Raw genomic sequence first — 24,266 nt, forward strand, 5'->3', positions numbered from 1 at the left:
ATCCACAGAGAGAATAACAAACCCAAGAAGATGTGAAAGAAACAAACGAATATTAATTTTTATATAAGTGAAAGAAAAACAATTAGAAAAAAATGTATTTTGGAAAAATGGAAAATACAAACATAACAAATATTAGGTGTATAAAAAAACAAACTTCCCATTTAAATTTTCACATTAATATCCCGCGCCTCTCATTTCAAATTCAGACAGTCCGCCCCCAATCCATTCTCAAACAAAACCCTCAACACAATTTCAAACACAAACACAAACACAAAACACACAAACACAAGTACACAACACAACAGATGTCTTCTTCTAGATCATCCTCTCGTTACAGCAACCGATCTTCAACCCAATCCGATCCATCCTCTTCAACCGATCTAACCCAAACAAAAACCCGAGGCGATGTGTCGTCGTACGCGCTTGCTAGATCCAAATCAACCAAGAACAACGACCAGAACCTGAGTGCAATGGTCAAGAAGTTCATGGAGAAGAGGTCCACAAAGCCCAAGACACGAGAATTTGTAGTGGCAGCAGATGTTATTGCTGATGATTTCCGGAAGAAGGCGGGTATCCGAGGCGGGACGACGGGGTTTGGTGGGTTGCATAAGAAGCTGTTTGGGAGTAAGGGGAAAAGCGATGAGAAAAAGGCGTTGGCGTCGTTGTCGGATGTGAAGCCGAATGCCAGGACTTTGGCTATGGTGTTGAGGAGTGAGAGGGAGCTGCTAAGTCAGAATAAGGATAAGGAGACGGAGATTATCGAGCTTAAGTTGTTGCTCGAGGAGAAAAACCGAGAGGTAGTTAAACGTTTCACTATGTGGTATTTTATTTAAAGTAACAATAAGATCTGAATTATATGTGTTTTGTTTAAATGAAGATCTGAATTATTTGAAAATTGTCATGGGCCAATTTTTGGGTTGATTAAAAATAGGGTCGGGTTATGTCTAGTGTTTTATGATTGTTTTATTTGGTATTGTGTGGATGAGATTAGATATTGCAGTGATTAGGTTTCGGGTTTATTATAAATAGGAATATTAATGTGTTTTTTGAATAATAAGAGGAGTTGATCAATTGTTGGTGTGTGTTCTTGCTGTCTTTTCGGACTGATTTCCGATACATTTAATTGAATTGTTTGTCTAATTTCTTTGAGATTAACTCTTAACCTATGTAGTTAATATCACGATATACCACTGATATATTGGTTATCGGTCCCCTGGTGAGATATCGGTGCAAAATATCGGTCAGAACTATTATTGGCGATATTGACCGATATTTGACTGATATATCACCGATTTTCCCGATATCAATACCTTTCTTCTTAGTTCTAGCATTCGTCTTTCTTCTTATTGTTGCTATTAGTGTTTAAGTGTTAGTTGTTCATTATTAGTGTTAAATGTTAGTTATTTAAGTCTTAATCAGTTTCTACTTGCTACAATTGTTAGTGTTTTGCAAATTGCAAAAGGTTAATTTGTTAATGGTAGGAGAGTATACCTTGTTAGTGTTAAATTGCTATATATATATAAATTCAACATGATATTAAATTACCGATATCTCAAATATCGGTCTTTCTTAAGCTATACAATGGTATGTTAATGATAAAGCTACAGTAGTATTAAAATTACATGATGTGCAGGTTGATAAGCTGAAGGATCTGTGCTTGAAACAAAGGGAAGAAATAAAAGCGTTGAAGAATGCAATTCTGTTCCCAGATGTTATGCTGCAACCGAAGCAGGAGGCTGACTCTCAAGTAACACTAAAACAGGCAAAACAAATCATCCCGTCTTTACAAAGGCAGGTCACGTCTCTCACCGGTCAACTTCACAGCCTTGCTCAGGATCTAGCAGAGGTCAGTCAGTCAGTCATATCATAGTTGTCGCTATGGTTGCTATAGCGAATAGTGTAGCGTATAGGTCGAAGGTCACTACAGGGTGCACAGCCATAAATAGCAGGATTTCAGTTTTTTTTATATAATTTTTAAAATATAAATAACGATTAAGTATAGCTATAAAATAGCTGGATTTTAGGTTTTTGTTAAATATACATGTAAAATAGCATATGTACCAGGGCATTTTGATATAACATACATATAAGTTTTTAATTTTTTTTTTCTAGTGTATCGCTATTTATAAAATAGCGCCTGCTCTTTATCGCTATACGCTATGTAGCATATAGGTACCTTATCGCTATTTGTTGCTATTCACCATTAACAACTATGATTCATATTCTATTCATCTTCATATATAGTACTTGTGTTTGGTTGCCTTGTCAGTACACAAGTTTTTTATTTAAAATTGTTTATACATGTATAAAATGTTTTATACATGTGCTTATCGTTCTTTCTGTCGAAAGATAATGGGTATTGTTCATATGCTGGCATATATCAATTACAAATAGCATATGCAATAATCTGTTTTTTTTTTCATGAATGTGTTGGTGGTAGGTGAAAGCCGACAAGTATTCGGTCATGGGATGCTACGATAATGATAGCCTTGTGAGCTCTCCAAGAACACCAACACATGAGCAAGAAGAAGCAACCAATTCTCTGGTAAGCATATCGAAATGCTGTATAACATGTTCCCACCGTTGTCAATAGCAGTAATAGCGACCGCTATAGTGTGGGTTGTAGTGGTTTGACATTATGACGCTATTTGATGGTTAGCGAGTAAATAGCGGGGAAAATAGTGGATTTTTAGTGTTTTTTGTTTTAATATAACTGGCGACGTTTTTAAGTTTTTTTATTTCACGTAAACAGACGACGGTTCACGTACTCACGTCTTCGTCTGTGTCTGTGTCGCTAAACACACAACTAATGTTTATTTATTGATTATAATTGCTACTATAGTTGAATATTTAAATGTGAACTATTTCTTAAATTTTCTACTACTTTATCGCTAAATACATGAAATAACAGGCACTTTCTGTCACTATCACTACGTAGCACACAGGTAGCTTGTCGCTATTTACTGCTATTCTATCGACAACTATGCATGTTTCAAATAATTAATGTGTACTACTTGACACTTGTATGTATGTCATGATTCAGGAGTTGAGCTACACAACACCAGGCAGTCCGGATGACATGTTTCTAAACGATTTGAATCCTTGTTTAACACCGTATGCCATATCCAAGTCAAAGTCTAAGGTAAGCAACTTAAACAAGACTTAGCTTTCTTTCTTTGCAATCTCTTCAAGTTTTTGACATTCGAGAATGCAGGAGTTTGAAAACTATTTATCATCGGCATACAATAATAATAACAACACTACAAGGGGTCATGAGATTGGGTTCGAGTCTCATGGTGGTAGAAAGCTATCAAAAAGTTCGACTCGTGAGCAACATGTCAACTCTGCCAAGAACTTAAGTCGCAAATCAGATGAAAATAATAAGTACGCCTATCGTGGATGGTAAGCGGTCTGTCGATGGAACTCCAATCACCTTTCTACTTGTGATTTGTTTCATAAGTTTCTCTACAAAATAAACTTGTTCTTCTGCGTCGTACATTGTTGTCATGAACAATTTTTTTTGTACAATTATAAGTGTTGTGCTTATAAATGATATATTTGTTGTTGTGATATTCACACCCATGGTTAATTTCATCTCAATCCAAATAAAACATCACCACCTCATCTTGTTTACTTGTTTTTATATTATTTCACAATCAAAAGCTATTACAAACTTTGTTATCACACATATGTGACATAACCTAAATTAGTGTCCCAAACCGTCCGAAAAGGGGTGGGTTTGGGGCTACCAAGCTTTGTTTCCTGCGTACAAACGAAAGAGGCTAAATGCGGATATAGCAGAGACAATGATCATGCTTGCACAAGCCAACACCGAACTCGCTATCCCTTCTCCAACTTGGGTGCAGAATTTCCCATACATATCGCATACTTTCATCCATTCGACTTGTGGTTCCCCTAATTTTGCGAATGCTGCTGACTGTGCTGCCGCTCCTATCGCCGCTACGATCATATATGCCATAACCTGCAAGATACATCTTCATCTCAATTAAACAAAATCTTCAAATGAAAATGGTAGATTCTATTCCTAGGATATGTATGTTCCAAACTATATGTGCATATTTCCCCCTATATTAATTAGCAAGTTTACTTTACCTCACAAGTTCACTATTCAATTTTATGCGTTTTCATTGGGCCACCTATAGACTAAATACAAATCTTTATTTTGATGGTTCATGCCCGAACCTTTACATTTATTTACAATCTCAATTTTTTCTAAATCATCTTTGTTGAATGTTTAATCCAAGAAATGATGTCTAATATAAAAATCAATGTAAAAAAAATATAATTGCAGTGTATATATTTTTATAACTTTAAGCTTTTATAATTTTATTATTTCATTTTTTACGTGATTTTGTTACTATGTCGACGAATTTACGTTTCAGTATGAATTTGGCGAGTTAACATGTCACAATGTGTATGCGTGGTTCAACGTTTTTACATCTATTTTTTATTTGATTAAATGTTTCCGCCGCAACGCACGGTCATGAACACTAGTATAAATTTAAATAGTAGGATACGACAACCTAGTAGGATGCACATATGAGTAGTATTTAGTATTTAATATGGGTTGTTCAAAAAAAAAGTATTAAATATGGACCAGAGAAATAAATGACAACAACATAAGAGAGTGGGCACATGGAAAATCAAACATAGAGATAGATTCTAGGCAGGGATAGAATTTATTATTTTCTTTTTGAACAAAAAAAAAATAGAAATAATAAACAGAATAATCAGTAATATTTATTTATTTTTATTTAAAATTCATTTTCACCACTTATAACCTGTTATACTAAATATAAATTACGGATATAACCCATTCAAATTTTTACTCATTTGGTTTTTCTTTTTAATAAAACTGAATACATAGCTGTTTTTTCTCTTAATGTTTCTATATAAATTTTGTTGAAAGCGGTGTTGCGTTTAAAATATAGTCTTTTTTAGCATCATAGGCTATATCGAGTCTTTGTGTCATACCGGTATCAGTACTTGGTTTTCAATCCATGTAAAATATATGTCGATAGACGCTGTACTTTTGGGTATATCACGACTTTATATTTCTTGGTTTTCGCTTTTAACTACCAAACAAAATGCCGATCCTGTAACAAACCGAATCAATACCAACTGAATTCCCGTCACACAACACGGGAACACCTAAGTTTCATATATTATGAAACATTTTCTAATATGTATTTTTAAATATTATTGGAACTCTAAATACACAAAGCACGGACAGCAAGACCATACATCATCCACCACTTGAACCTCCAATAACAACCACTAACTTGTTCTTAAAACAAAATTGATACTTAATAGATTGATAATTACTCAATAAAAACATATTCAATTGATTGATTAATAACACGCTTGGAGGATCTGGAATGCTAGAAATTCGAAAGCTTTTGATGATAAGTTTAATCCGGTTTCTTTAACTGTGGAGCTGTTAAAAAAAGACGCTTATATTTGGATTTTTAATCGATCAAAGCTCAAGTCGCCGACGTGGGGGAAATGGTTAGATTTTGACATTTTGGATTCTATGTAATTGTTTTGTTTCCGTTCGTTTGTTTCCTATTGTTTTTTAGTTTGTCCTCCAGCTTCTTGCTGGGCTCTTTATATATATATATATATATAAAGTGTTTTGCCGTTCAAAAAAAAAATAATAATTTGAGATATGAAATACCTGATCAGCAGAGAAAATAAGCCAAGCCAAAGGCTTATTAAACAACACACTTCCTCTAACCATACCCACCACACACCTAAACGTCTGCACCAGCGAATAAGCTGCAGCAACCCCATTAACCACCACCAACATCACCAACGATTTCATGTCCGTAAACTTGGCTTTTTTCCGGATCGTAAAGATCTCTTTAACCTGCGTATCCGTGGCCACAAGAAGCGCGGCCACAAGTGCGAGACCGCAAACCGCGGTCCGCAATATTAACTCGGCTAGCCTCACCTTTCGATCAATTGCTTTCGAGTCATTTTTAGACCCGGCAGCATACTTCCCTGGGCTTACACCAACACCTAAATAACTCATGGTTATGTGCACAACAAAACCCACTTGTCTTTTCTAAGGTTTTTATACACACAAGCTAGTGGTCTTGTACGCACTAACCCATGCCATCATTTAAATAGCCAACCCACCTAACACCGTTTCCTATTATTGTATATTTATTTTATTTATTGTTTATTGCCTTTTCGTCATTACCTTTTTTTAATTGATATCTCATCAATCTTTTCACATAGATAAAACTTATAAATCAAGTCATAAGTCATAATTATTATATTTTGTCGTGTGTATAAGACTTTGTGTAGTGATTTTACGTAACATGATTTTAAAGATAGACGGAAACACGATAACACCGGTACATAATCGGGATTTTCTAGTCAAGGCCGTTGATGATGATACTGCTTTTAACGAGCTGATAGATAAAGATACACATTGGAGACTAAAACATGATCTTGTGGAGCATATTGGATGACTGGATTTACCCAGCTTGAGGCGACCGACGACGACTAGTAGTTTTCGTTTTAGTTTTTTTTTAATCTTATTTATGTAATTTTTAATTTCAAGATTAAATAAACGTATTTTTTATTGGTTTAAATTAATGCAGCTTTTATTTTTTTAACGTAAATAAACGTAATATATAATTAGAGTTAAATGTCGTTTTAGTTCATGTGGTTTGAGTCATTTTGCCAGTTTAGTCCAAAGGTTTCATTTTTCGCCTATGGGTCCAAAAAGGTTTCACCGTTGTCATTTTAGTCCACTAGGTTAACTTCATCCATTTTTTCTGTTAACGAGAAGGGCTATTCGGTCATTTTATATGGCCGAATTGCCCTTCTAGTTAACAGAATTACATAAAAAATGACTGAATTACCCTTCTCGTTAACAGAAAAAAAATGGATGAAATTAAACTAATGGACTAAAATGGCAACGATGAAATCTTTTTGGACCCACAGGCGTAAAATGAAACTTTTGGACTAAACTGAGAAAATGGCCAAACCACAGTGATTAAAATGAAATTTAACTCTATAATTATTATGCATGATTTTTAGAAATAAAAAAATAAAAAAAATGAAATGGACCACTCCAACGAGTGAAACACCCCTTACATTTGAGTACAAAATGAGGAGTGGAGATGTGATTTGACATGGCAGAATATGATTGGCCAGGTTGAAGAGGGGACTGCTCCACTTAAGTAGAGCGCTCCTTACACCTTTAGTGAAAAAAGTTTACGTCACGTCAATATTACATAGAAAATTGAACATTTATGAGTGTGTAATGATTTAATTAAAAAAGTTAAATAAAGATGAGTGATGTAAATATTTGATTTGCTAAAAAACAAAGTTATATCTCTCTCACGCTTGTTACCGGGGCGAAGCTTCCTTCAATGGTGCCCCTAACTAACTACTGCATAATGGTGTGTGGCGCCCTTAGGCCACGTGTAGTCATAAAGCCTCTTGTGGGGCGTTATGCGAAAGTGGCGAAACGTGTAAGAGATGGGCTTTATATCTAAAGAGGGTGTAGTGGTAAGGGAGTTATATAACCCCTTCAATTATACATACATATGTATGTATATGTATGTGTGTGTGAGTTGGAAAAAATGGTCACGCTGCTATTGTCATCACGACTCCACCCTTTTTCACCCCATAGCGCCGCCTGTAGCGGTGTTCCGTGACGCTATGGGACGCTATGCTGAAATCTCCTGTGATATACCGCCTCGTTACACATCACTTATGTTGATGATGTGGTAGTAGGGTAACGCCCGCTATATAGCCTAATACATATGTATTAGTGACGTGTATCACTTTTCTATATTTGTCCAATGTTCATTTCCATACAATTCAGAATATATTTTTTCCACCAGTTAATTTCATTGCATTTATATTTAACTATTTATATCATTACATTTATTAGATTTATATCACATCAATCCATTACATACATAAACTTATAAATCAATTCATAATTCATACATCTATTTTATTTTCACTCGTGTATAATTGTATTATGTGTTAGGCTAAGGGGTGTGAATCGGGAGAGAAAGGGGGAGGGTGAGGTGGTGAGTCAACGCCGAAACCCCCCTCCCCCCACAATTACTTTTTGGTGCACTCGGGAGATTTCCTTAATCTCCCCGAACACACACCTCTCTCTCTTAAATTATGGAAGGGGAAGAAGGGAATACCATCCTCTTGATGGGGATGGAGGGAAAGGTGGTGATGTAGAGCTGAATAGTTCACGTGGAGAACGGGAGAAGGGGAAACACACCCTACAACCTTAGTAACGTCTCTATATTTGTCCGATATCCATTTTCATACAATTCAGAATAAATCCTTAGACTAGCCATTATAGTGACCAAACTCCATAAACGGTTGCTAGGTGGATGATGAGAAAAAAAACAAGCAATTTTTTAATATAATAATTCATGACATCTTACAACTAGGTTGTGTACACAACCCAAGTTTGCAACCAATTTATATATAATATTTAATTCTTTTGCTCTTTTTTATTATTTAACTTCTATTTATTTATAATTATAAATCATATTTATATAATAAAATATTTGTTTAGGTTGGGTTGTAAATGTGGGTGAAAAATCGGATTGGATTGGGTTGGGTTGTGTAGGTAGAAGAGAGAGAAATTAGTATTCTAATAAAAGATTAGGTTGGGTTGGGTTAGGGGAGGGGGGGTGGTTCACTAGTGATAGAATTTATCACTCACAAGCACCAATCAAGTTCCGTCATGTCATCGACCATTTTTCCATCACTCACAACCTTTTTTAGTGGGGGTGGTCATCACTCACCACCACACCCAACAATTTTCCCCCAACCAACAATTACACTCACAAAAAAAAAAATAATAACGGCGTGATAAAAATAACGAAAATGGAATGCGTGATGCTATAACGCGTTATAGTTTGGACCGACGGTGGGATTTTAGAAAGTTCCACGCGTTATGGGTATTCCCGTTATATTATCACGGGACTACCCCGTGTCCTCTTACGATAGTGGGTAGTCTTATAACCAATACAAGGGATATATTGACCAAATAAAAAGGGATGCACGGTTATTGGCCAAAGAATTAGAACATCGGCGTGGAAAAAGAACGCCTTATGCATTTTTTTTGAAAAAAACGCCCAGAGAGCGGGTGTGCAGCGTTTTGGGTCTTTTTTAGAAAAAACGCCCAAAAACCCTTAGTACGAATAATTTTAAACTACAATTTTACATCATGTTCTAAACTTCTCTCAAAAGTCAAAATCCACTTCACTATATCTTTTAGTTTGATCCAATGAGAATGTCGAACTAATTTAACAACTTTAACACCTTTAAAGTGATCTCTTTTGGTCATTAGCTCTAAAATTCTTTTACAATTTTTAGAAAATTACTAGTTTACACAAAACACAGTGAGCTATTACTAACTCAAATAAACAACAATTTCAAGAATAATAAATTTAGTTATCAAGTCCTTTTCTTTTCTTGAAGATGGTTGTCTCGATTTTAATGGTGAACAACAAAACTCAAAAGTAAAGCCAGGCTTGTCGTAGAGTGGTAAAGGAGAGACTTAGGTTTCCAAGAGACTCAGGTTCAATTCCTGCTTCCCCACATTAGTTTTCGATGGCACCTGGTGATGATGAGAGACTAGGCGAGTAGGCGGCGATCGCTAGTTTGATCCTTGAACTGAATGGGTTTTACCTCACCGCACTGTCGTGCCTTCGGACGAGTGTTCACGGGCTTCTCTCCTAGGTGAGGCCGTGAGGGTTTTTCCTTGTTCGGATGCAGTAGCCCATTTGAAGTATTCGTTGACCGTTAAAAAAAATAATAAACTCAAAAGTAAAAACCAAACATCAAATGAACCTTAATAATCATTTTAGTAAGCCTTAATCTTTTATATAAAATGACCCAAAATTTGAGCGGAACGGACACAACCTTTCCCATAGACGCAAAAGACCCCAAAGTTGCCATCTTTCATATCAAAAAAGGAAGCGTGCGATAAACAGGCAATTAATTTCATCATCACGATCTCTCTCTCATAGACACATGTAATCAGACTGAATAGTAATTTATACTAAGGATGAGTATGGTACCTGTTTGATACCAAACAAATACCGGTACTGAAAATCCCAAAAAGTAGGTATCAGTATCAGTACCGGTACCGAATATACCCGGTACGATTTCATCATCCCTACTTTACACAACTTAAACAGAATATTTTGAGATTTTGGAAAATGAAAAAGGTTTTGATAATTGCGTTCACACTATGTATTTTGCCACAAGTAGAAGGACCTTAATCTTTTTTTTTTTTTTTTTTTACAAATTACAACAATAGCCTTAATTGATATGAATCATTAATCAAACATATCAATGGTTTAATAAAAGTTTAATAAGTTTTCTCGTTTAAATGAGTTTTTTTTTAGAAACTTCACCACACATAGAGATATGTAATAAATAGTAATGCTAAAAATGAAATTTTGTCTAAAAAAGTGTAAAACGAAAATTATAACGATATATTTTAAAAATATACAACAATCAGTCAATGTGGTAGTGATGGATCTGGAAGACAAGTTTAGAGGTATTCCTAAAAGAATTTCTAGACCTAGAGGCATCCTAATATTTTCTCAGGGGTATCCCTGATACATAAAACGGAGTGAAAATATTTTTTTGCACTAATTTTACATTCCGCTGGCAAAGTTAAGAGATAGCCCGGGCTACTCCAAAAATCTATATACCTCTGCGGCTCCGCCCCTACAGTGTGGTTTATGTTCAACGGTTCATCCACATGTGTTTTTCTTGCGACGGTGCGCCAACATGTGTTTGTTCTTAGAATGTCCTCGAACATGTTACATCTCTTGATTACTTTTTGTAAGGGTGCAAACGAGCCGAGCCCGAGCTCGACTAGGCTCGATCGCTCATTTAACTTATGAAAGCTCGAGCTGGCTCGGTCCGAGCTGTGTTTCTAAAGCTCAAGCTCGGCTCTTAGACAATTTTTCAAGCTCAAGCTCGGGTCAGGCATGACTTGGGATTTCTTCATACTTAACTATGAATAGTAATTAATATTAATTATAAATTATATAAATAGTGGCTCGTTTAGGTTCGCTAGTCGGCTCGAGCTCGATTAGTGAAGCCCGGGTTCATTTACTAAGCATGCTTATTTTTAAGCTCGGACTCAAGCTCCTTAAGCTTGGCTTGGTTTGAAGCGTTTTTCAAGTCGAGTTTAAGTGGCTCATGAATAGCTCGACTCGTTTGCATCACTAACTTTTTGTACTGTTTAGGATTTTTTTTTTTTTTTGGTATAATCATCGCTTGTGCATTGGAGTGGCCTTGAATTATTAATTATTAAAATTTAATACGGTTTTTTCTAGAAGGTCCCAATCATTTCCCAACGTCAAAGAAAATGAGATCATTCAGTATATTGGAACCAATATATGAAATTAAATGGTTATTCGTACCTACAAACTTAAAATAAAGAGTATAATCATAAAAATTGTTACTTAACTTGAAGTTTAGTAGGCAGCCCAAATATTAATGGTTTGGCTAGATTAATGGAATTGTAATGGGCCTCTCAAAGTCACATCTAATGGAAATTACTGAACCAGTCTCATCTCACATTCTAACCTGAGTTGTTACGTATAAAGAATGAAAAGAAAGAAAAAAAAAAAAAAAAAAACTAGAGAGAAAGTTACTTAAATAGCTAGGTTATTGTTAGATCATTTAATGGAGTAGAAATGAAAACATATTCTGATGTTAGACCATGGGGTATGGTGGGGTTTGGGTTGAGGTATTTGTTGACACGTGGAATGGAAGGCCCCCCCCCCCCCCCCCCACTGTCTGGTTACGTGTCTGCGGGGTATGGCAGGGCGTGGGTTGGGTGCACCGATGGCAGAATATTAAAAAAAAATTACAAAAAATTTATAAAAAATCACACAACATTTATAAAAAAAAAACCTACAACTTCATTAAAATTTTAAAAATTACATAATCCTAAAAATTACATAATTTCTAAAAATTACAAAATAACAAACCTAGAGCGTTAAATAAATTTCAAAAAGGTCGATCTTGTCGAACGCCTTTCGCTCCTTGCCTCGAAACTCTATGTTCGCCACCGCCACCCGGTCCTCGTGGCTTAACTCGCCGCTCGGAACGGCTTCGTAGTAAGCCTTGAAACGCTCGAGCTTGGGCCGTAGCTCGCGCCATTTATGTTGGCACGCGTTGAGGTTGTGGCGGTCGTTACCGACGTTATGTCGGTAGGCTGCGAATGCTTCCACCCAATATTTCGTGGGATGGGGGGACCAGTGGGTTGGGGGTTACAATATATAAGGGGTTGTTGGGAGACCCGGGTGGCGGTTTGGTTTTCCCCCAAACCGTTTGAATTTAAAATTCAAAATTTAAATACTCCGCTATGACGTGACGGGTGAGCGAATGGGAGGCAGCCAGCTAGCATGTTCATACCGCCCCACGCCCGGCTTGAAAGCCAAGCCCCAAGGGCCACGTCCCAACCCAAGCCCACCCGGGGCGATGGCTTGGGCGTTTTCCCCCAACCCACGCCCCAATCCAAGCCCCATACCCTATGGCCTAATAGGGTGGTTCTTGTGGACCCCATCTTGCATGTAGAAAGCCAATCAATCCGTTAGTATTGTTTCGGTTTCGTCTGGTTTAATATTTCACAGGTTGGTTTTGGTTTTCAGTTATTTAAAACCGTTACGAATGGTTTGGCTTATAATTTAACTGAAAAACCATTAAAATCGGACATCACTAAATAAATCCCAACTTTTATTGTAGTTCTATTCGGGTCAAACTATTTTTTTTTCTTTTAACAACAATTTTTTTACACTTAAATATCACTTAACATTACACTTTTAAGAATTTAAAGTGACACTATTTTCATGGGGTGCCATACCATTAGACGATTAAATCATAATTGTTGATGTGGATTGGCATTAACATTTTATGGAAAATCCCATAACAATCAAAACAATATTAAAAATGTGGACCATTATCTATAAAAAGAAAATACTCTAGAGTCTAAACCTTTATTTCTTCTCGATGACATAGGGAAGGTAATGTGTCAAGTATGGCTAATTCTAATTCCATACAAATTGTAAAATTAGATCTCATACACAGCTCAATACTCATTGGGCATATTTATGATAAATATCTGTCGGATACTAGGCATAAATATCAAATTGTATATCTATGCCTGTTATCATCTAATTTCATACCTGACTTATACCCGGAAAGTATATATTTTAATCCCATACCCATCCCCGTACCCAACCCGAAATTCAAGATTATCACAAAAAATTGCACTACCTCGAGAAAGGGAAATAAAATAAGTCACTTATGTCTTTCGAAATTCATACACATACACATGAATTTTTTTTTGAACGGCCAACGAATCCTGCAAATGGGTTACTGGCGAAATTCACCACATCGGGATACACTCGCCTTCCGAACCGGGGAAAACCCTCACCTAGGGCCGAAGCCCGTGAACACTCGCCCGAAGGCATGACAGTGCGGTGAGGTAAAACCCGCTCAGTTCAAGGATCGAACTAGCGATCGCCGCCTACTCGCCTAGTCTCCCATCATCACCAGGTGCCGCAGAAACTAAATGCTAGGGGCAGGAATTGAACTTGGGTCACTTGGAACACAAGGTCTCTCCCTTACCACTCCACCACTAGCTCATTGGCACATACGCATGAAATTAACAGTGAATGTCATTACCATGAGAAAGGAACAACATAGCTATGTTCTTCATCAATTCAGCCTCAGGTTGACATATGAGGTTTGACTATAAATTCAAGATTTCCTACTTTTTTCTATTTTATGTTCCCAAAACTAATAGCTTACACTAATTCAATCCCAAACACATATACTAGTAACTAACGGTGGTCTTTGATGGAGACACTGGAGAGTGAGTGATGAGTGAGAGAACACCGCCGCAAACACTTGATCATGTGTGCAGACTTGAATCCCATGATGTGTATCGTGTGCGTGATGGATGAATGTGTGTGGAAATATTTTTTTTATAATTCAAAAAATAAAAAAGTGAGTGATGGAATGTGATGAGTGATGACCATATTGCATGTGTGATAGAGTGAAATGTGATGAAGCGAGGTGCCAAATAATGGTTGTGTTAGACATATATTTATTAAATTTATAAGCTAGATATGTTACCTGTTATTAGTAATATTTCCTATTATTATTTAACCCTAAGTTTCGGCAGTTACAGCCGATCCATGTATCTGTATATTGACGGGTGGTCCGTAGGACAACCCTTAAAAGGCTTAAACATAACGCACATTCTACATTTTATCCGGTTATTTGCGTGAATTAGGTAATCACAAGATGCTATTGATGCAGGTGCTAAAGTGTACAAAATGAGGGTTTAAGGAAGCTTGAAGGATGCTAGAGGCTGGCGTGATCAAAATGTGTGAAAACAAAGGAAAATGAAGGAATCGGAAGCAAAAGATCACTCAGAGCCGTAAGCTACGCCACCAGGCCGTAGCTTACGGCCCCTATAACCCACAAGAAATAAGCACCGTAAAACAGGAGCTATGAGGCGTATGGAACAACTGCTCACCGTAAGATACGGCCACCTGCCGTATCTTACGGCGCTGACTTGAGTCCGGGGCAACACTGATCACCGTAAGCTACGGCAGGTGGCCGTAGCTTACGGCGCCGATCGAACCAAAGACGTAACTGACACATTAAAGAGCATTTTGAAGACACTTTATGATGGCTAATCATGCTAGGTCGGTTACCACTTGAGAAAAACGAGAGGGGAACTATTTAAAGGCACTTGGGGAGCTAGGAAACATATCTTTGGCTTAATCTTTTCACTAGAATTTGGGGAAACAATCTTTGCACTATATTCTTGTCTTTGTTGGTGGTACTTGTGAACTTGGTTTTTATTTCTTGTTTGTCATGATGTTAGCTAAAGCCATGAGTGGCTAGACACTTTGATGACTATCTTGTGGTGAAGGTTTGTTAGACTTTTGTGTTCTTATTTGCATTTCTAGAATATCAATCCTTTTTATTTAAATTGATTGTTATGGTGTGTAATCGATTGTTAGTAACAGGTTGAATTTTATTTTAAACTAATTAGAAACCATACGTTCTTGGTGCCGTTGGCAATCGAGATATCATGGGTATAGTTAGGTTTGGGTAAGGTTTGATTGATCATCGGGTGATAACCTCACGTTCTCGGAATCTGAGTACTTCGTCCCCTTTCATCACTTCAATTGTTTATACATGAACTATGTCTATGTAGTTCTTTCTAGTTAAATGATTAACACAAAAGTTGAAGCAAACCGGATACACAAGATAGTTGTTTATTTCTCAATTGTTTACAATCTCAAATTTTCAGTTTGCAAAGTAGTTAATTAATCTTAGTTTTTAAAATCAATCAAAATCCAAACAACTCTTGAATTTTACTTTTTCTTGCAATTAGTTTAATTTAGTTAACTTAGAGAAGCAATTCAAATAGCACATTTTCCACAAACTCCCTGTGTTCGATACCCGCTTACCACTATTTACATAGTTGTTTTTGGGATTAAATTTGCGTGACCACGACATCACGTCAAATTTTGGCGCCGTTGCCGGGGAGTAGTGCGCAACGTGTGTTATTTTTGTTTTTGCTTTAAGTTTGTTATTTTTCTGGTTTACGCGAGGTGTGTTAGTGTGCAGGTATTTACAGGTGCATGCGTACTAGGAGCTCTCACAAGCTATCACCATTGGCGTTTGATCCGGAAATCGAGCGAACTTTGCGAGCAAACAGAATTTTGCTAAGGGAAAATACAATCAATAGTTCACCAACAACACCAGTTACACCAATTCGATACATGGATCCACCACCACCACCACCCACTACGGGTGAATTTACCTCATCATTCATGCCAACATCCACTCAACCTTCACCTAACACTACCATTCCACCAAATACTACCGAACCCACCATACCTCAACAGGTTACACCAACCAACACCACACAGCCCATTACTACCCAAGAAGAACCAACCGTCACCTTTAACCCTTCCACTACTATACCACCATTATCCCATTTTTTCCCGGGTGCGGGTCCATCATATTCGAGCCATACTATGGCACCAATTTCGTCTATTGTCCATGCTACACCGTATCGACCACCAAATCAATCGGGTTTCCAATACTCGACTATTCCATTTGGGCAATCATCGGGAATTCAAGGAGATGGGTATGATGAAGGTTATGAGGAATTTGAAGGTTTTGATGAAGAAGGATACGGTTATGGGGGTGATGGAGAGCAAGGGGAGTACGGTTATACGCAAGGCCAAGTACAAGTGATTCCAAATGTTGGTGGGGTTCAACAACAACTCATACCTCAACATATTAGGCCAAGGCCACAAGGGCCGCAAATGCAACGCCCGGTTCCTTTGCAACAAGTTCGACCACAACAGGTGCAACCGCAAATTCAAAGGCCAATTCAACAACCAATCGTACCACAAGGGCCCATGCAAAGGCCAATGGGTCAAGTTCGTCCAAGAGGTCGATTCGGTGTGCCAAGGAGGCATCTTAGGGAAAATGCAAGGGGAATTGAAGCACATTTTAGACCGGTGATAACGCACAATCCTTCACCGGTGGTTATTCCTCATAACAACCAAGGGAGAACTTTTGAAGTAAGAACCAATTCGTTACAAAGTTTGCCGAAATATAAGGGGCTAGCAACGGAGGAGCCCTATTTCCATTTGGAAGCCTATGACTCAATTTGCAATACTCTTGGGAGTCAAGGTTTTTCGGCCGATGATATCAAGTTGGTACTATTTCAATTTTCTTTGGAGGACAAGGCAAAGAAGTGGTTCTACACTTTGCCTTCGGCATCTATCTATACTTGGGCGGAGATGCAACAAACATTCTTAGACGAATTCTATACCGCCCAAAAGACCAATGATGCGAGAAAAGGATTGAGGAGCTTTCAACAACAACAAGGCGAAATGTTCCATGAAGCATTCGAGCGTTTGAACATGATGATTAAAAATTGTCCACATCATGGGATTGAGCTTTGGGAGTTAATGAACGCTTTTCATGAAGGGTTGTGTGCCGAAGATGCACGAGATTTGATGTCCATCACAAATGGAACTTTTGGCACAAATTATGAGTATGAGGATTGGGAATTTTTGGAACAAATGGCGATCACCTCAAAGAGAAAAGCTCAAGCTTCAAGGAGAGCACGACCGGCCGTTACTCGAACACAAGTGCACGCGGTTGATGACGGTAATATACAAACTTCTAATCAAATTTATGACGTTTGTGCATTGTGTAATGAAATAGGTCATGCGGCGGAAAATTGCCAAGGAATGGTTGAAGGGCAATTTGAAGAAGTTCATGCCATTCAAGGTCAAGGAGGGGGTGGTAGAAATTACAACATGAATTCTAACACTTATCACCCCGGGTTGAGAAATCATCCGAATTTTCGTTATGGGAACCCTTCGAATCAATCAAACCCGAACTTTCAAGGTAGCCAAGGGAATTATGGTTCGCGCCAACCTTACAATAATCAAGGTGGATATAGAGGTGGGAACAACCAAGGATACCAAAGGCAATACCAAGCGGGTCAAGAAAAAGGGGGGTCTTCGGGTGGAAATGAAATGATGGAAATGTTGAAGAGTATGCAAGCGGAGATGCAAAAGAGGAACCAAATGGATGACGCACGCATACAAAAGGATGAGGCGCGAGACAAAGCAATCCAAACTTTGACCACTCAAATGGGTCAACTTGCAACCGAAGTGTCCGAATTGAAGAAGGGTAAAGGTCAATTACCAAGCGACACTAAGGTAAATCCATCTCACGGTACGTCAAGAGGTAACAATGTTAATATTCATCATGTGAGTGTTTTGAGAAGTGGGAAAGAGTATAAAACCAATCCTTCACCGGATTTGGTTGAAGGGGTGGTTGAGGATATAACGGGTCAAGAAAGTGAGGAAGAAAACGAACCACCCATTGTTTCTTCTAAAAAACCCAATTTTGAAAAACCCGAAATTTTTAAAGAAAAAGAAAAAGTAAATGAGGGTGAGGGGTCTAGTGAAGTACCGTTTCCTTCGGCTTTGCTAGATCCGGGTAAAAAGAATTTTATTTCAAAACGGGGTCCTCAAAAAGAGGAAATGTGGGAGGTATTCAAACAGGTTAAAATTAATCTTCCTCTACTTGAAGCTATTAAACAGGTACCCGCTTACGCCAAATTTCTAAAGGAATTGTGTACTCAAAAGAGGCAACAAAAAGTGCCTAAATTGGTAGATTTGACGGAGCGGGTAAGTGCGGTATTGAAAGGAGACCTTCCTCCTAAGTTACAAGATCCGGGAACGCCTTTAATAAATATTCAAGTTGGAAATTTTCAAACTACGAGGGCATTATTGGATCTTGGAGCCGGAGTAAGTATCCTACCGGGGGGGTTATATGACCAATACGATTTTGGTCCATTGAAGCGGGTTGAGACAACGGTTGTATTAGCCGACTTGTCTCATAAACTTCCCCGGGGTATCGTACGGGATGTTATAGTTAAAGTTGATGAATTTTATTATCCCGTTGATTTCCTTGTGCTAGATTACTCATCCGCGGATCCAATTCAACAACAAAATGTTATTTTGGGTCGGCCATTTTTGAACACCGCACATGCTATTATTGATTGTCGTTATGGCACAGTTGACATGACATTCGGTAATAGAAAAATGAGGTTGAATGTTTTTACTAACGGTACTAATGTGTATGGTGATGAGTGTTTCTTGGCAGATTTTATAGATGGCTATGACCCGAAGGTGTTCGAAGAAGAAATTTTGGGTTCTTGTGTTTGTGATATGTCTTTGCAGGTTCATACATGCGAGTTAGAGGTTGAAGAGAAGGAGCAAGAAGCTCTCGCGGTGAAGGAAGGAAGTCCACCATGGACTTACCAAACGGATACTTTACCGGTGGAAATTGATTCGGGCACAAAGCCTTCTTTGGAAAGTCCACCAAGTGTAGAGTTGAAGGAGCTACCAAAGCACCTAAAGTATGCATTCTTGGGGGAGAATGATACCTTACCGGTAATCATTGCTTCCAACTTGGAGGTAGCTCAAGAGGAAGAATTGATGCGGGTGTTGAAGGCTCATAAGGCGGCGATTGGGTGGACGATAGCCGATTTAAAAGGTATTAGTCCATCCATTGTGATGCACAAGATTATTACAAGCGAGGATGCAAAGCCGACCCGTGAAACACAAAGAAGGTTAAATCCGAATTTGAGAGAGGTGGTGAAGAAAGAAGTCATCAAGTGGTTGGATGCGGGGATCATTTACCCCATTTCGGATAGTGCATGGGTAAGTCCGACACAGGTAGTGCCTAAAAAATCCGGCATCCAAGTAGTGAAGGATGAACAAGGTGAGCAAATCGCCACCCGCCCGGTAACCGGGTGGCGAGTGTGTATTGATTATCGCAAACTAAACGCGGCTACCTCAAAAGACCATTTCCCGTTACCCTTCATTGACCAAATAATTGAAAAACTTTCCGGTCAAAAATATTATTGCTTTTTGGATGGGTATTCGGGATATAACCAAATTGCGATTCACCCGGACGACCAACACAAAACCACGTTCACATGTCCATATGGTACATTTGCTTTTCGGCGAATGCCATTTGGACTATGTAACGCCCCCGCCACATTCCAAAGATGTATGATGAGTATATTTTCGGATATGGTCGGGGAGTCTCTTGAAGTGTTTATGGATGATTTTTCCATTTTTGGTCCAAGTTTTGACTCTTGTCTTAATGAATTAGAAAAAGTTTTAAAAAGGTGTGTTGAGACAAACTTGGTACTAAGTTGGGAAAAGAGCCATTTTATGGTTCAAGAGGGTATTGTTTTGGGGCATGTCATTTCGGACCGGGGGATGGAGGTAGACAAAGCAAAGATTCGGGTAATTTCATCTTTACCCCCACCAAAGAATGTAAAGGGGGTGAGATCTTTTTTGGGACATGCGGGGTTTTACCGAAGGTTTATTAAAGGCTTTAGTGTGATTACAAAACCTTTATGTAACTTATTATTAAAAGATGTTCCCTTTGATTTTACTGATGAATGTTTGCAAGCGTTTCATGTGTTGAAGGAACAGTTGGTGAAGGCTCCCATTTTGCAACCACCGGATTGGTCAAAGCCGTTCGAGATTATGTGTGATGCTAGTGATACAACTATTGGAGCGGTTTTGGGGCAAAGGGTAGATAAAAAGCCGGTGGTGATATACTATGCAAGCAAAACATTGTCCGAGGCGCAACTCAACTACACCACAACCGAGAAAGAATTATTAGCGGTGGTGTATGCCTTGGACAAGTTTCGTTCTTATATTTGGGGAAGCAAGGTGATAGTATATTCGGATCATAGCGCGGTCCGATACTTGATGGAGAAAAAAGATGCAAAGCCCCGATTGATTCGTTGGGTGCTTTTACTACAAGAATTCGATCTTGAGATTCGGGACAAAAAAGGGTGTGAAAATGTTGTTGCGGATCATTTGTCCCGAATCCCGTTAGAAGGTGTCGATGACCCAAGTGAAATCAATGAACGGTTCCCCGATGAAGACTTGTTGGCCGTCTCCACTTATGTTGCACCTTGGTATGCCCATTATGTCAATTATTTGGCTAAAGGTGCAATTCCAAGTCATTGGACTAGGAAGAGACGACAACAATTTCTTAGTCAAGTGAAGCAATACATATGGGACGAACCCGACTTGTTCAAAATCGGAGCCGATCAAGTGATACGAAGATGTGTTCCCGAAACGGAAGTTCTAGAGATTTTGATTCATGCTCATTCATCGGCGTGTGGTGGGCATTTTAGTGGGAACAAGACGGGTTATCGGGTGTTATCTAGTGGGTTTTATTGGCCCACGATTTTCAAGGATTCTTGTGAGTATGCCCGGAATTGCATCAATTGTCAAAGAGTGGGAAGTATTTCGAAACGTGATGAAATGCCGTTAAACCCGATTTTGGTAGTAGAAGTATTTGATGTTTGGGGAATTGACTTTATGGGTCCTTTCCCAAACTCAAATGGGTTTTTATACATTTTGGTGGCGGTCGATTACGTGTCGAAATGGATTGAAGCTATTGCCACAAGGACCAATGATCACTCCGTTGTATGTAAGTTTGTGCAATCTAATATTTTTGCTCGTTTTGGTGTGCCTAGGGTGATAATAAGTGATGGCGGGTCGCATTTCAAGAACTTCAATTTTGGGAAGTTGCTCAAGAGATACAATGTGAACCACCGCGTTGCTACACCATACCACCCGCAAACGAGTGGTCAAGTCGAAGTATCTAACCGTCAAATTAAAGAGATTTTAATGAAGACGGTGAGAACGGATCGGAAGGATTGGTCAAGCAAGCTTGACGATGCATTGTGGGCCTATCGAACGGCTTACAAAACTCCACTTGATACCACTCCTTATCGGATGGTTTATGGGAAAGGATGTCATTTGCCCATGGAATTGGCACACCGGGCGTATTGGGCAATTAAAACGGTGAACGCAAACTATGATGAAGCGGGTCGGGCGAGAAAGCTTCAATTGAATGAAATAGAGGAAATAAGAGATCAAGCCTATGAATGTGCATCAGCGTACAAAGACAAACTTAAAAAAGTTCATGATGCGAAGATAAAGAAAAAGAACTTTGAAGTGGGTCAAAAGGTGTGGTTGTATAATTCAAGGCTGAAGTTGTTTGCGGGGAAACTGAAAAGCAAGTGGATGGGTCCTTACGTTGTCCGAAGAGTGGGAAGGTTCGGAGATGTTGATATTCAAGACGAACGAACAAACAAGCAACAAACGGTTAACGGGCATCGCCTCAAACCGTACTTGGAAGGGAATGATATCAACAACCTTGAGCTAGATAAAGTGGGCTACATTTTACGCCCGGTGGATGATGAGGAAACGTGAAAGAGGCCCAGGTTTGGTATTTGTAAATATTTAGTGTAGTTTATTTCGTTTCGAATAAAACTCGTTCAAAACCGGTGTTCGAAACAAGTGTGGGGAAATTTTCACGAATTTCCCGAAAATAGTGTTGAGGACAACACGGGTTTTTAACGGGGGGTAGGGTAAAATTTATGTCTTTTCTTTAAAATTATAAAAACTTATAAAAATTTAAAAACAAAAAAAAAAAAAAAAAAAAAAAAAACACACAAAGTTTTCGGCCCCCCCAATGCCCAGTGCTCGCCGTAAGCTACGGTGGGGGGGCGTAGCTTACGGCGACAAGTCATCATTTGAAGCCATACGGCCCCAAGCCCCTGTTTTACGGTGAAATAAAATCACCCAGTTATCACCGTAAGCTACGGCGATGAGCCGTAGCGTACGGTACCGAGCGGATGCTGGGGTCTGGTTTGGGTCGCTGTTTTGTGTGTTTATAAAAAAAAAAAAAAAAAAAAAACAAAAATCCGGAAATTTACTAATAATAATAATAAAACAATCACATAAACCCCAACCACACATATCTATCAATCCCCAACCACTCATTCTCTTTCCTTTTCTTCTTCTTCTTCTTCTTCACTTCTCATTCTTCATCTAAGAACCCTAACTTTCACACTTTCATAACTTTCTCAAAACAAGTCCGATTTCGGTGATTCTTGGGTCCATTTTGGGTGGAATTTCACAAGGAATTCAGATTTAGTATTGAATCTTGAAGATTCCTTAGTTTTCTGGGTCGAATCTCAAACCCTAGGTGCCGAAAATTTGGGTCTTTTTGTGGGTTTTTGTGTGAACTTCAAGCTTTAGTGATTCTCATCTTCTACAACACCAAGGTATGCAATTTTTGTTCGTTCTTTGAAGTACATTGAGGTTTGTAAGTTTCCATCATGTTTTTACTTACACACTTGCTTGTATGAGATAGATGATAGAATTTGTAAACCATTGATTGTTATTGGTATAAATGTGTTGATGTTTTGTAAAACCTTGTTGGAAAATTCTGATTTTAGGAGACATCATGCCAAAATTTTGTTTGAAGAAATAAAAATTTTGGGTTTTTGCACATTTATATCTATAACATGAAGCAAGTGTGGGGAAGATGGGATAAAAATAACTAACTTGAATTGTTTGCTTGGTTGTGAATGTGTGTAGGTATGGCGTCTAGGAAAGGAAAGGGAATTGCAAGTTCTTCCCAAGGGGATGCGGCACAACAAAAAAGGAGGAAATTGGCTAGGATTGGTGACCCGGATTCGGAGGAGGATGCACCACCAAGGGGGCCAAAGCCGGATTGGACAACCGGTTCATTGTTAGACCAACCCGCGGAATGGAGAGAGGAACTTTTTCACGATCAAATGAACAAGTTAAAACAAAGGGGAGAAGCGTTTATTTGTGAAAAAGAAATCCGGGAGGCGGATTTTGCCCCGTTTGGGATCATCGCCAAGTTTAATGCGTTGGGTTGGGGAGCGGCCACAAAATGCTATGATGGTGAGACGAAGAAAATGTATGACAAGCAAATTCAAGAGTGGGTGGCATCACTCGAATGTCCCCCATTCAAGGCTCCGAACAAGATGCGATTAGTTGGGAAGTGTAATGGTGTAAAAGTGGAAATGTCATATGATTCTTTGCGCCGGGTGGCGAAGTTTGATGATGGGCCGGCCAATGAATATATCTACCCGAGTCTTAGGGATCTTTATCATGAGCCCGCGAAACATGAACAATGGCAAGCCATGCTTGATTACCTCTTTCTTCCGGGCACAACACATGGGAAATTATATAGAAGAAATTTAAGGATGGAAGCAAAGTTGTTATTGACGTTGTGCATGTACAATGTCATGCCTAGGCGGGGTGACAAGATGGAGGTGCGGTTTCAAGAAGTACCAGTTTTGTATATGTTGATGAATGGGTCACCAAAGGTTCCTTTCCGATTTTTGGTACTAAACAACATCTGGTTGAGCAAGATTAGCGGGGAAAGGAAGATTATACCCCATTGCCGGTTGATTACGGCATTACTCAAGAAGTATGGGGCAATCAAAGGAGATGAAAGAGGTTCTTACAAGAGGTTTAGACCATTCGACCTTAAGAACCTTGGGTCGGATTGGACGTACACCGAATCGGATAGGTTTCATAAGTTGAAAACGGATGGTAGAAGGTGGAGAGCGTTAAAAGTAGACGCGAGACCGTTACGACCGGGGGAGGAAGAGGAGCCCGAGTCAACGGATGATGAAGTGAGCGGGGATGATGATTACCGCGAAGACACATTCACGGTAGATGCTCAAGTAAGAGGTGTTGGTCAAGCGGGAGTTCAAGGAGCCGGCATAC

The 24,266-nt window shown here is 38.7% G+C and overlaps 2 protein-coding genes and 1 non-coding gene across 3 annotated transcripts; 1 reads left to right on the plus strand and 2 right to left on the minus strand.

Moving 5' to 3' along the window:
- Positions 1-185: 185 nt before the first annotated feature.
- LOC110910746 lies at positions 186-3,592 on the plus strand. The gene is made up of 5 exons (XM_022155353.2): positions 186-797; positions 1,634-1,846; positions 2,441-2,545; positions 3,044-3,142; positions 3,215-3,592. Exons 1-5 carry the CDS (start codon positions 306-308, stop codon positions 3,404-3,406), a joined length of 1,101 nt encoding a protein of 366 aa, XP_022011045.1. The 5' UTR covers positions 186-305; the 3' UTR covers positions 3,407-3,592.
- LOC110910747 (CASP-like protein 2B1) lies at positions 3,558-6,224 on the minus strand. The gene is made up of 2 exons (XM_022155354.2): positions 5,699-6,224; positions 3,558-3,982 (listed from the first exon to the last, which is right to left on the minus strand). Exons 1-2 carry the CDS (start codon positions 6,053-6,055, stop codon positions 3,746-3,748), a joined length of 594 nt encoding a protein of 197 aa, XP_022011046.1. The 5' UTR covers positions 6,056-6,224; the 3' UTR covers positions 3,558-3,745.
- Positions 6,225-16,941: 10,717 nt separating this feature from the next.
- Positions 16,942-17,047, minus strand: LOC118487780. The gene has a single exon (XR_004882723.1). It is a non-coding gene; the product is annotated as a small nucleolar RNA R71 (small nucleolar RNA).
- Positions 17,048-24,266: the final 7,219 nt, after the last annotated feature.

The sequence above is a fragment of the Helianthus annuus genome, chromosome 15 (genome assembly GCF_002127325.2).
Source record: "Helianthus annuus cultivar XRQ/B chromosome 15, HanXRQr2.0-SUNRISE, whole genome shotgun sequence".
Classification (NCBI taxonomy): Eukaryota; Viridiplantae; Streptophyta; class Magnoliopsida; order Asterales; family Asteraceae; genus Helianthus; species Helianthus annuus.

Excerpts from the sequence above, each read along its gene's own strand:
- LOC110910746 (XM_022155353.2), top strand. The coding sequence starts at position 306 with ATGTCTTCTTCTAGATCATCCTCTCGTTACAGCAACCGATCTTCAACC. Across the intron at positions 2,546-3,043 it reads AAGAAGCAACCAATTCTCTG|GAGTTGAGCTACACAACACC; the intron begins GTAAGCATATCG and ends GTCATGATTCAG. Across the intron at positions 3,143-3,214 it reads TATCCAAGTCAAAGTCTAAG|GAGTTTGAAAACTATTTATC; the intron begins GTAAGCAACTTA and ends TCGAGAATGCAG.
- LOC110910747 (XM_022155354.2), bottom strand. The coding sequence starts at position 6,055 with ATGAGTTATTTAGGTGTTGGTGTAAGCCCAGGGAAGTATGCTGCCGGG. Across the intron at positions 3,983-5,698 it reads TTATTTTCTCTGCTGATCAG|GTTATGGCATATATGATCGT; the intron begins GTATTTCATATC and ends TGTATCTTGCAG.